Source organism: Hemiscyllium ocellatum, chromosome 31 (genome assembly GCF_020745735.1).
Source record: "Hemiscyllium ocellatum isolate sHemOce1 chromosome 31, sHemOce1.pat.X.cur, whole genome shotgun sequence".
Taxonomy (NCBI): Eukaryota; Metazoa; Chordata; class Chondrichthyes; order Orectolobiformes; family Hemiscylliidae; genus Hemiscyllium; species Hemiscyllium ocellatum.
The window spans coordinates 22,736,948-22,749,587 of record NC_083431.1 but is presented as its reverse complement, the minus strand read 5'-3'; the positions used below and the strand labels follow the sequence as shown (position 1 = coordinate 22,749,587).

Below are 12,640 nucleotides of genomic sequence, written 5' to 3'. Positions count from 1 at the left end.
CTTCTAAATCCCGTTGTGCTTCAGATTTTCAAAGCCTTTCTCCATTTAGAAAATAATCTACGCCTCTATTCTTTCTTCCAATTTGCATAACTTCACACTTCTCACATTGTTTTCCATCTGCCACTTCTTTGTACACTGTCCAAGTCCTTATGCAGCCTCCTCACTCCCTCAATACTAACTGTCTCTGCACCTATCTTTGTGTCATCTGCAAACTTAGCAACAATGCCCTCAGTTTCTTCATCCAGATTGTTAATGTATAACATGAATAGTTATTGTTCCAACACTGACCCTGTGGAACTCCACTATTCACCAGCTGCCATCCTGAAAAAGACCCCTTTGTCTCCAGTCTTTGCCTTTTGACAGTCTGCCAATCCTCTATCCATGCCAATACTTTTCCCCTAAGACCATGGGTCATTCTTATTTGCAGCATCCAGTATGGCATCTGGATGGTGATGGCTAGCACGAGGGGACATAGCTTTAAACTGAGGGGTGATACATATAGGACAGATGTCAGAGGTAGGTTCTTTACTCAGAGAGAGTAGTAAGAATGCAGAACACCCTGCCTGCAACAGCAATAGACTTGCCAACTTTAAGGGCATTTAAATGGTCACTGGTTAAACATATGGATGTTTATAATCCTGATGAAGGGCTTTTGCCCGAAACGTCGATTCGCCCAGGTCCTCGGAAGCTGCCTGACATGTTGAGCTTCTCCAGCACCACACTCTTGACTCTGAAATGTCCAGCATCTGCAGACCTCATTTCTCCTATATCGATGATAATGGAATAATGTAGGTTAGATGGGCTTCAGATCGGTTTCACAAGTTTGTAAATCCAAATAGATCACATTCGTAGACTCTCCTTTATCTAACTTACTTGTTGCCTCCTCTCAGAATTATTAACAAATTTATCAAGTCTAACCTCCCCTTGATGATGCCATGCTGACTCAGCCTTTTTTTCAAAAACCACGCACTCCTAATTAGTCCGCAATCTCATCCATAATAATGGAATCTAAAATCTTACCAACAAATGAGGCCAGGCTAACTAGCCTATAATTTCCTGTTTTCTGCCTTTCTCCCTGCTTAAACAAGGTGCTACATTAAACATTTTCCAGTCCTCTGACACTCTCCCTGAGTTCAGTGATTCCTGAAAGATCGCAACCAATGCCTTTATAATCTCCTCAGCTATCTCCTTCAGAACCCTGGAGTGTACTCCATCCAGTCTGAGTACTATATCCACTTTCAGACCTTTCAGCATCTCCTTAGTGATGACCACTACACTCATCTCTCCTGAAGTTCTCGTACTCTACTGGTGTCTTCCACCGTGAAGAGAGATGCAAAGTAGCTATTCAGTTCCTGCACCATTTCTTTGTTCCCATTATTATGTCGCCAGTCTCATTTTCCAGTAGTCCAATGACCAGTCTTGCCTCTCTCTCTCTTATCTTTTATATATCCAGAAGAAAAACTCTTGCAACTTTCTTTTAAATGACTAGCCAGCTTACCCTCATATTTCATTTTCTCCCCCTTACTGATTTCTTTTTTGTTGTTCTCTGCTGGTTTTTAAAGTCTTCCCACTAACTTCCTTTTTCCACGTATGGAGTCAGCTATTACGAGGGGGCATAGTTTTAAATTAAGGGGTGGTAGGTATAGGACAGATGTTCGGAGTAGATTCTTTACTCAGCAAGTCGTGAGTTCATGGAATGCCCTGCCAGTAGCAGTGGTGGACTCTCCCTCTTTATGGGCATTTAAACGGGCATTAGATAGGCATATGGAGAATAGTGGGCTAGTGTAGGTTAGGTGGGCTTGGATCGGCGCAACATCAAGGGCCAAAGGGCCTGTACTGCGCTGTATTTTTCTATGTTCTATGTTCATCCATAATCATGTCAAATGACAAAGCAGGCTTGAAGGGCTAAATAATCTACTCCTGCTAGAATATTCCATGTTTCCATGTTAACAATTTAGGAAGGTCTTATGGCACCTTTCTCAAGAATTATGAGCTCCACGCGACCTGATCACCACAAAGCAGATTGCCACTCTTCTAAAACGCTATGTTCACATTGCACCGCAAAGAGCAAGAGGATCTGGGTTCAAATCCCACACTGACAGTTGGTGGAATTTGAATTCAATAAGCATCTGGAATTTTGAGTCTAATGCTGACCGTGAAAACACTGTCATATGTTGGAAAAACTCATCTGGTTCACGAATATCCTTTCGGGAAGGAAAGTGCCATCCTTATCTGGTCTGTGAATGAGAAACTCACTCTACAAAAAAGAGAATTAATATTCTGGAAACATACCTGAGTGAGCAAGTTTGTGGTACCACAATGAACTGGCATTGAAATATTCTTTCCCACAGAATTCACAATGGTAGTCCTCTGCATCTTGATGATATTTCATGTGGAGCTTCAAGATGTGGATATAAGCAAAAGACTTCCCACAGATCTGCCAAAGCAATGAAGAATGTTAATTTCATTTTGAACTTCTTAAAAGGAGGCATAAAGAGGTTCAGTTAGTTGCTTTTGTCCACAGAATTACTATCAAAATCAGAGGCTGTGGGACAATATCGATATCTGAATGAAAAAAATACAAACCAAGGGCTTGGTCACTTTATAAATCTGAATTGGGTGGGAAACTCACTGAAACTGGATGCCATATGCGAGTCTGTATTGCAATTAATTCCAACTAGAGTGTTTCATAATTATAATCTGGATGCAAGAACCAGCAATCAAAACTCTCATGAACAATATGAAATTGGGGCCTACTGGGTTAGCAGTGGGAGCATATATGGAATTCTGATCAATTGAAACATGTCTCTATTTATTTAAAACACAGGCACTAGTTTTATTGAATGAAGATGTTAAAATTTGATTTATAGTAGCTCAACAGCAAAGTTGTAAGCTGGCTATAAGCTGTGATAATGATGACCTGTTTCCATGTTAACAATTTAGGAAGGTCTTATGGCACCTTTCTCAAGAATTATGAGCTCCATACGATCTGATCAACATCTCTCACAGATGCTACCACAAAGCAGATTGCCACTCTTCTAAAACACTATGTTTACACTGCACTGCAAAGAGCAAGAGGATCTGGGTTCAAATCCCACACTGACAGTTGGTGTATATATTATATATAGGAAAGATTCCTATGACACAATAACAAGTGTCTCTAGTACAAATATTCATTGAACGCATTTCAATCAATCAATGAGGTTACTACTCTGAAGATTATTTTTGGAATATTATTTTAAGACTACCGGAACAATTGTTAATGAGCTGGGGACCTGAGTTCAAATTCAGCCATGGCAGATGGTGGAATTTGAATTCAATCAACATCTGGAATTAGTAGGCTAATGATGACTGTGAAACTATTGTTAATTGCTGGAAGAACCCATCTGGTTCATTAAGGTCCTTTAGGGAAGGAAATTGTTATTTTTACCTGGTCTGGCCTACATGTGACTCCAGATCCATAGCTGTTCATTATTGTGCCACTCACATTCACTCTGGAAAAATGCTTTGTTTCTTTACTTCAAGCATTACCACCTTACTGCACTCCTTCAGTTTTAGTCTTCCAGGTCCTAACTCTTTCAACAATATAAAACCCATCACATTATTATCTTTCCTTGGTTCTGTTTCACTTAAAATGTTAACCTTGTTTTTCTCTGTCTCTCTACAAATACATCTAGACTTGCAGCACATTTCCAGCACTTTATGCTTTTAATTCAGATTTTCAAATTCAGATTCAGTTGCTATATTTTGCCTTTATTTGAGTACAAATGGTCAAACTATTTATCCAAATGGGCAAACTCTCTATAGAATGGTTAGGATTATTCATCAGCTGGGTGAATCATAATTGTGTCTCCAGGATTTTCAACATATAAAGGGTCTTATAGGGCATAACATGCATATAGCAAGTGTCACTTTGCAACAGATTGCTTGGCCTCATCATCGTATGAGGATCTAAAATCTGGATTTAGGCTGTTGTCAGGAGTAACCATTTAATACATGCCCTTACTAACAACAAAATGGCTTCTTAATGTGAGTAACATAAAGTAACACAACAAAATGGCTTCTAGGCTGCAAATTGACAGTTCTGTTTAAAATGGCTTTTAACCTTGCTAAAAGCTGCAATCCTGAACAAACTGAACCAAAGATTAGCAGACAATGCTACCTTCACAGTATGGAATTAACCAAGCTAGATAAAACATTACTAACCATCCTAGCTAACCTTGGAGACACAGACGTCGAGAGATAAAATGTGCAAAACAAAGTTAGTTCCCAGGAAATATCATTAGCTTCACCTTATGTCTATAAATGTCATTTTATTGGATTTGTTCTGTAATTAATGCTGTACGATTCTTTAAGAACCATATAAAAATTGTCTTTGTTTTAAGCCATTTGCGCAGTTTCTCTAAGGAACACAGAAGTGTTTAACCTCCGTGCTGCTAGACAATGTGAGCCTGGCCGTGCTAATAAAGTGTGAAATCTTGCAGAATTAGACCGAACTGCTACTGTTTGTTTGACCGATAGCGGAAACGAGGGACCTTTCCTGTGGACCGAGATCTTCACATATGTTTAGAAGGTTATCTCACTATCTGGATTTATTTTTCTACATGATTAGTAAAACTTAATAACTAATAATGCGACAGATAAATTTTAATACCTTTGAAACGAAATATACGTTATTGATCTGAAACAGCAAGGAAGATTCTTAAACTTATAATGGCAAAGTCACAGCATCAGTCAACTAACACTGCAGAAAACCACTTCCGTGGACTCGATGAGCAGAATGGCCTGCCAAAACCGTACAATTCTTCCAAACATTTTATTCTCCCTTACCTTTCAAAGTGAACTTGCAATTTTCAGATTAATATAACTGTCGTAAATAAAATTGAATTTCTTCATTGCACTTTATGTCCCAGTCAAGCAAGATTTTTCAAATTTTCAAATTTTGACCCAAAATGTAATTTCATTTCATTAATTCATGAGTGACGATGGCATGTAGCATTACTCCCACTGCTCTCTCTGTTCCTTGCTGAATCATTTCAGCAGTTTCAGACACCATGTATTAAGTGCATGCTGGGGACCAGGTTGTGCAGTGCTTGTTATTTTTCAAATATAATTTTGTTTTGGGCTGACTTTAATGAGATGAAGTGAAAGCTTCCTCTCTTTCCACCAGCACTACAGGACCTCTAATGAATTTAAACAGGTGGATCAATAGTACCAGCACTAGATGCCCACAGCAGAATTTTGACCCGTATTCCAATAGGAGATTGAGTAGTATGAAATTAGATAAATCCAGCCAGGTGCCAGAAGTGTTGATGTTACAGCTAAACTATATTGTTAAAGAACAAAAGGGGGCTTACTATGCATCTAGCTATTCTGCAGATGACTTAGGCGTGTTCAGTGCAAATAAGGCATGCCCAAAATGGGAAATTGTTCCATTGCACAACACAGCCTGTCGTGTGTGTGTCTGGAAAGATCTGAAAGAGTTAATGCTAGATTGGAGTGTATTAAGCAGCAGCCACTGTGTCAAGAGGACCCAGTGGGAGAGTAAATTAGGATCGTGCAGGAGACAAGATTGAAGGTTAGGTCATAGAGTTATTGATTTTTACAGCACAGAGAAAGGCTCTCTAGTCTATTGTGTCCATGTCAGTCATCAAGCATCTATCTAGTCTCATCCCGTTTTCTAGCACTTGGCCCACAGCCTTTTAGGCTATGGTACTTCATGTGATCAGCCAAATACTTCTTCAATGCTGCAATGTTTTGTGTTTCAATGACCCTTTCAGACAGTGAGTTCCAAGCTCACCCCACTCTTCAGATGAAAAAATAATTCTGAATAGGCTGTGGTTGTTTTCTCTGGAGCATTGAAGGCTGAGGGGTGACCTTGTAGAGGTTTAGAAAATCATGAGGGGCATGGATAGGGTAAATAGACAAGGTCTTTTCCCTGGGTTGGGGGAGTCCAGAACATGAGGGCAAAGGTTTAGGGTGTGAGGAAAAAGGTTTAAAAGGGACCTAAGGGGCAACCTTTTCAAGCAAAGGGTAGTGCGTGTATGGAATGAGCTGCCAGAGGAAGTGGTGGACGCTGGTACAATTACAACACTTAAAAGGCATCTGGTTGGGTCCATGAATAGGAAGAGTTTAGAAGGATATGGGCCAAATGGTGGCAAATGGGACTAGATTAATTTAGGATACCTGATCGGCATGGACGAGTTGGACCGAAGGGTCTATTTCTGTGTTGTACATCTCTAGGACTCCAAATCCCCTCAAAACCTCCTGACTATTACCTTAAATCTATACCCATTAGTTACTGAGCCCTCTATGAAGGGGCAAACTTTCTTCCTATCTACACTATCTGTGCCCCTCAATCTCAGGCCTCACTCAACTTTCTCTGCTATAAGGAAATAACCCCAGCCTACAGGTCGTTCTGCTATAACATGCGTTTCATTAACACAAATTTGCTGTAACATAATTGACAAATTGGAGACACAGTTTCTGAAGCACAAACTTTTAAAATGTGTGTTGGCTCTAACGCGATTACATCGCCAACACTTGAAAGCACAATTTTACTATAATGCATGGTTGCACAAGAACGCAACCATCGTGTTAGAGAAGAATTACCTGTATCTAGTCTCTCTGCGTAGCTGTGATGTGGAGATGCCTGAGTTGGACTGGAGTGTACAAAGTCAGAAGTCACACAACACCAGGTCTGACAAAAAGAGAAAATGCTGGTAAATCTCAGTAGGTCTGGCAGCATCTGTAAGGAGAGAAAAGAGCTGACGTTTTGAGTCTAACTGACCTTTTGTCAAAGCTTTGACAAAGGGTCAGTTAAACTCGAAACGTCAGCTCTTTTCTCTCCTTACAGATGCTGCCAGACCTACTGAGATTTACCAGCATTTTCTCTTTTGGTTTCAGATTCCAGCATCCGCAGTAATTTGCTTTTAACCAGGTCTGACAGGTTTATTTGAAAACACAATTCTTTGGAGCAGCTGGTTTCAAACAGACCTGTAGGACTATAACCTGGCGTTGTGTGACTTCTGACTCTCTTCATTGCTGAATCACCCCAACTCAGGCAACATCCTGGTGAATCTTCTCTGCAGCCTCTCTGGTGCGATCACATCCTTCCTGTATATGGTGACCAGAACTGCACACAGAATTCCAGCTGTGGCCTAACTAACATCTTTTGCAGCTCCAACATAATCTCCCTGCTTTCACTTTAAAAACTGTCATCCCAACAGTCTTTGTAGCATTGCACAGACTGTTCATATGAGCTGTGAACAATTGCAGAGGAACAACAAACTACATTTTGTTTACTGTCTATGATTCTTCTTATTAGACCAGAAAGTACCTACCCTCACACACATTAGGCTATCTAAGTCTCGAAAGAATCCAAACATTTAGAAGATGACAGTACTGTCATGCCTCATCTGGTGAACACTATGAAATAGTATAGGATATACTGCTCCCTATTAATACAGAATAAAAAACTCCAACATCATATATTTTCACTCATGGATTAATAGTCAGAATCAGTAATCTGTTGCTTTCCGCTATAAGCAGCAAAAGGGTACCAGGATAAAATCACTCAAACCCCAACTTTAATTTTTAAATAATGAAAAGTAACAATGTTTATGAACTATAAAGAAGACAACATACAGATAATAGCATTGGTACATCACCCCATCACACATCATTACCTGACAGTATTCTTGGCCAGGATATTACCAATGAAGATTAAATTACTTTAGTGAAAAATGTCATGCTCCCAGTGTATCAACAATAAAACTGCAGAATCATTTGAAATGCCACACCAATCACGAAATATTCATTTGTTTTCTGCCTGCCTACTGTAAACAAACAACTCTAATCTCATTAACAAAGCCCTTTGAATCAATCCAGTTTGAATCTAATCTCCTGATTTTGCTTGCTTGAATCTAATCATGTGACATTATCCATCACTTGCTTGGCAGTGACTGATAAAAATCTCTCTTCAGGCAACACAGATCATGACATAGCTTCATCCAAAAATATAATTTAAAAAGACATAACCATACCATGCATTTGTGAGGTTTGGCCCCAGCATGCTTCAACTCATGCATCTCCAGTTCATAAAGGCTGTGACTCAGTTTTCCACATATGGTACATATAAGTTTCTGTTGCTTATGCTTCACTGTACCAGAGCTGGACCTACGTCGATCAGGGACATGTCTCTTCAAATGAGTCTTCAATGAAGATGTATAAGAAAACTCCTTACCACAGACCTAAAAACAGAATTTTGTGAAAATATAGTTTCAAACTGTTTTCTTTAAAACATTAACATCCTGTTTATGGTCTATTTTGCTAGACACAACAGGAAAATACAATTTCTTATCTCCGCTGTGCTAAAGGGGGCAGGCAGCAAACAAAAGGATGATCTTTCTTATATGAAGAGAATGAGAGCTAGGATAAACTTGCTCTAAAATAAGTTAATAAATAACAGAATTAACTATCGCAGAAGATACATAGCCTATATTGTGAAGACACTACTATACAATCAGCTTAATTCAAATGTTTAATTTGAGTTTAAAACGTAAATGTTTTTTCAACTTGTGAACCTATTATCTGCTAACATTTAACAATCTATTGAACAAAACATATAACTCCCATGCATTGCAGTGTTAGCCAAGAGATAACATGATTATAAGTGACACATTCCTTCACGTGGGATGTGGAAGTCTCTAGTCAAACAATTTAGCAAAACATTCAGAGTAAATCATCAGTTTGACAAAGATGCACATTGATAATGATGTTGTGGTTCTGTTCGCCAAGCTGGGAATTTGTGTTGCAGACGTTTCGTCCCCTGTCTAGGTGACATCCTCAGTGCTTGAGAGCCTCCTGTGAAGTGCTTCTGTGTTGTTTCCTCTGGCATTTATAGTGGTTTGTCTCTGCCTCTTCCGGTTGTCAGTTCCAGATGTCCGCTGCAGTGGCCGGTATATTGGGTCCAGGTCGATGTGTTTGTTGAGAGAATCTGTGGATGAGTGCCACGCCTCTAGGAATTCCCTGGCTGTTCTCTGTTTGGCTTGTCCTATAATAGTAGTGTTGTCCCAGTCGCACTCAAGTTGCTTGTCATCTGCGTGTGTGGCTATGAAGGATAGCTGGTCGTGTCGTTTCGTGGATAGTTGGTATTCATGGATACGGATCGTTAGCTGTCTTCCTGTTTGTCCTATGTAGTGTTTTGTACAGTCTTTGCATGAGATTTTGTACACTACGTTGGTTTTGCTCATGCTGGGTATCGGGTCCTTGACAACAAGACGGTGAACCTATCAACAAAGACTGCATACTCAAACTACTGGACCTGTGCCTCACAACACACTTCACATTCAACAACCAAATATATGAACAAATCAACGGCACATCCATGGGCTCACCCATTTCTAGACTCATAGCAGAAGCTGTCATGCAAAGATTAGAACAAACAGTCTTACCGCAAATTCAACCCAAACTCTGGGTCAGATATGTAGATGATACCTTTGTAATCATTCAAAATACAGAAATAGAGAACACGCACCGGATCATCAACGCCACACTCACAGGAATCCGATTCACTAGAGAGGAAGAAAAGGACAACCAACTCTCATTCCTAGACGTGATGGTACAGAGAACACCAAATGGAGAATTCACCACAAAGGTATACAGAAAAGCCACACACACAGACCAAGTCCTGAAGTACGAATGCAACCACTCCAACACACACAAAAGAAGTTGCATCAAGACACTGTTCAAAAGGGCCACAACACACTGCAGTACAGCAGAACTGCAAAAAGAGTAAGAAGAACACCTCTACAATGTATTCACCAAAAACGGATACCCCCGCAATTTCATCAACAGATGCCTAAGGGGAAGACAATGGAATGAGGACATGTCACAACCCAAAGGACTAGCCACACTACCATACATCAAGAACATTTCTGAACTGACAGCCAGACTACTGCGACCACTAAGACTCATAACAACACATAAACCATCAGCCACTCTCAGACAACAACTCACCAGGACAAAGGACCCAATACCCAGCATGAGCAAAACCAACGTAGTGTACAAAATCCCATGCAAGGACTGAACAAAACACTACATAGGACAAACAGGAAGACATCTAACGATCCGTATCCAGGAACACCAACTATCCATGAAACGACACGACCAGCTATCCTTAGAAGCCACACACGCAGATGACAAGCAACATAAATTCGACTGGGACAACACTACTATTATAGGACAAGCCAAACAGAGAACAGCCAGGGAATTCCTAGAGGCATGGCACTCATCCACAGATTCAATCAATAAGCACATCGACCTGGGCCCAATATACCGGCCACTGCAGCGGACATCTGGAACTGACAACCGGAAGCGGCAGAGGCAAACCACTATAAATGCCGGAGGAAACAACACAGAAGCGCTTCACAGGAGACTCCCAAGCACTGAGGATGTCACCTAGACAGGGGACGAAACATCGGCAACACAAATTCCCAGCTTGACGAACAGAACCACAACAACGAGCACCCGAGCTACAAATCTTCTCACAAACTTTGAATTGATAATGATATATTTTCAATCTTTAGGTAATATTACTAGTAAATGAAAAATTGTGAAAATGTTGATGTTTGAGCAGTAATCTTATTAAGAACAACTTGGAAGGATATTCTTCACACTACAATTGGGCAAGATAATTTCAGGTTCAACATTAACACACAAGCGGGTTACATTTTCTACTTGAAGTTGCATCAGCAGGAAATTTGGCCAGCTGAAAATTTCTGTTATTACTGGGGAAACAAACTTGACTCCGACTCCAAGGTCACTGTCATAATAAAGGAGAGTTCCCAGTCTCTGCCAGGATGTTATAGAAGTCTGGGCTAGAATCGTGCATCAGCAAGTCCTGAGGGTCTACTGAAGGCAAAAACATAAGGGCGTAGGTGATGTGCTATCAATCAACAACTTTTTCAACACTCCTGGTCACAGCCCTAAATTTTCTCCTAATTTTTGTTATCTGAGAACAGCTTCTCATTGACTGTCACTCAAAAATAAAATACTTCTGCAGGATTCATGTGTCTTCAACAATATGGTCAGGCGGAGTTATTCCAATAGCCATTAATAGCTACAGAAGTGTCAGAAACCTCAAAGAAAAGGATCCTTTATTATAGCAGTAACCCTAGGGCTGGAATCGGGTTTGCCTCCCTGAAAATAGTTTAGCTTTCCACCTGGTCAAATTTTCTGCTGATGTAACTTCCACATTGAGAGTGTCGCGGTTTTGTGTGTTAATATTGACCCTGAAACTGGACACTGGAATTTTAGAACAGAGTAGTCACAGCAGCTTGCTAGATGTGTATTGGCCTAGACCATCTCAGTGAGATGGCAGCTCTTAATTCTTTTTCAGCTTTTTAGTTACAAAGCACCAACTAGGCAGGGAGAAATCTCAAGGAAGAACTATGAACTATACTAATGTGTTAACATGGTGTGGCAATGTTATGTACAATCCTGAGTGTTCTCTTCACTTGTTTGTTCATCATACCTGACAGAGGTAATGCTCCTTTGGCTTTTTATACAGCATTGTAGTTCCCATAATAGCAAAACATAGAATATGAAGCTAGCATACAAATTTACAGGACATTGGATCATGCCAGATCACTTGCTCTCGTAATCATTGCTCTACAGCTGTGCACAATAAGCTGTTCCTACTAAGAACAGGCTTTAAGGCAATTAGTCTCGGGGTGGACTTACTGCACATTTGAATTCCTTTGTTTTTCCATGCATTTCCACATGCTTCTGTAGATTCCATGCTGAATGAAATGATTCACCACACTCAGTACAGGCAAAACTGGCAATGTTTTCATCCTTCATTTTGGTGAGTGACTTGAATGCTAAATGCTTCCATCGCTTCAACCGCCTTTGATGAGCCTAATAAAATTACCAAGGCAGATATTAATTTATGTTAAATTCTCTAATAAGACAGAGAGAAATAAAGGTGAGGCTGTCATAGTCCTACTGGCCCATAGCACTGCTCTTCCATTAGAGAGAGATAACTGTTGACAGTTTAGCCTGAGAGATGCTACACTTCAGGCATGGGGAAAGGTTGAGAATGAGAGCCCTTCATGGTGCAGGAATTCAACTTAACGCTGTTGTCATCACTCTGCATTGTAAACTGACAAAAGTTAACCAACCCACATCAGAGAGAGAAAAAAAGCACAAAGAATGACATTGATAAACTCCGCTCATTGTGAATAAAACAATACTTTAAAAAATTAAAGTGATCACACTGAGGATAGAATGAATAAAACAATAAGGAAAAGACCATCATCCAACAGTAGCGTGTTCATTTCCAATTATAGAAGAATTTATTATCTCTTATCATAGAACAACCCAATGCCATAGGAGAAATTTTTTTTTTAGATTAGACTTACAGTGTGGAAACAGGCCCTTCGGCCCAACAAGTCCACACCGACCCGCCAAAGCGCAACCCACCCATACCCCTACATTTACCCCTTACCTAACACTACGGGCAATTTAGCTTGGCCAATTCACCTGACCCACACATCTTTGGACTGTGGGAGGAAACCGGAGCACCCGGAGGAAACCCACGCAGACACGGGGAGAACGTGCAAACTCCACACAGTCA

The 12,640-nt window shown here is 40.3% G+C and overlaps 1 protein-coding gene across 3 annotated transcripts in view; it reads right to left on the bottom strand.

Moving 5' to 3' along the window:
- LOC132830499 (zinc finger and BTB domain-containing protein 11-like) overlaps nt 1-12,640 on the bottom strand; it is a 50,011-nt gene that overhangs the window by 11,577 nt on the left and 25,794 nt on the right. For all 3 annotated transcript variants that reach the window (XM_060848258.1, XM_060848257.1, XM_060848259.1), the window contains 3 exons: nt 11,746-11,922; nt 8,046-8,252; nt 2,293-2,437 (listed from right to left, as the gene is read on the bottom strand). In XM_060848258.1, the coding sequence (XP_060704241.1) occupies nt 2,293-2,437; nt 8,046-8,252; nt 11,746-11,922 (529 nt within the window). The remainder of the gene's footprint in view (nt 1-2,292; nt 2,438-8,045; nt 8,253-11,745; nt 11,923-12,640) is intronic.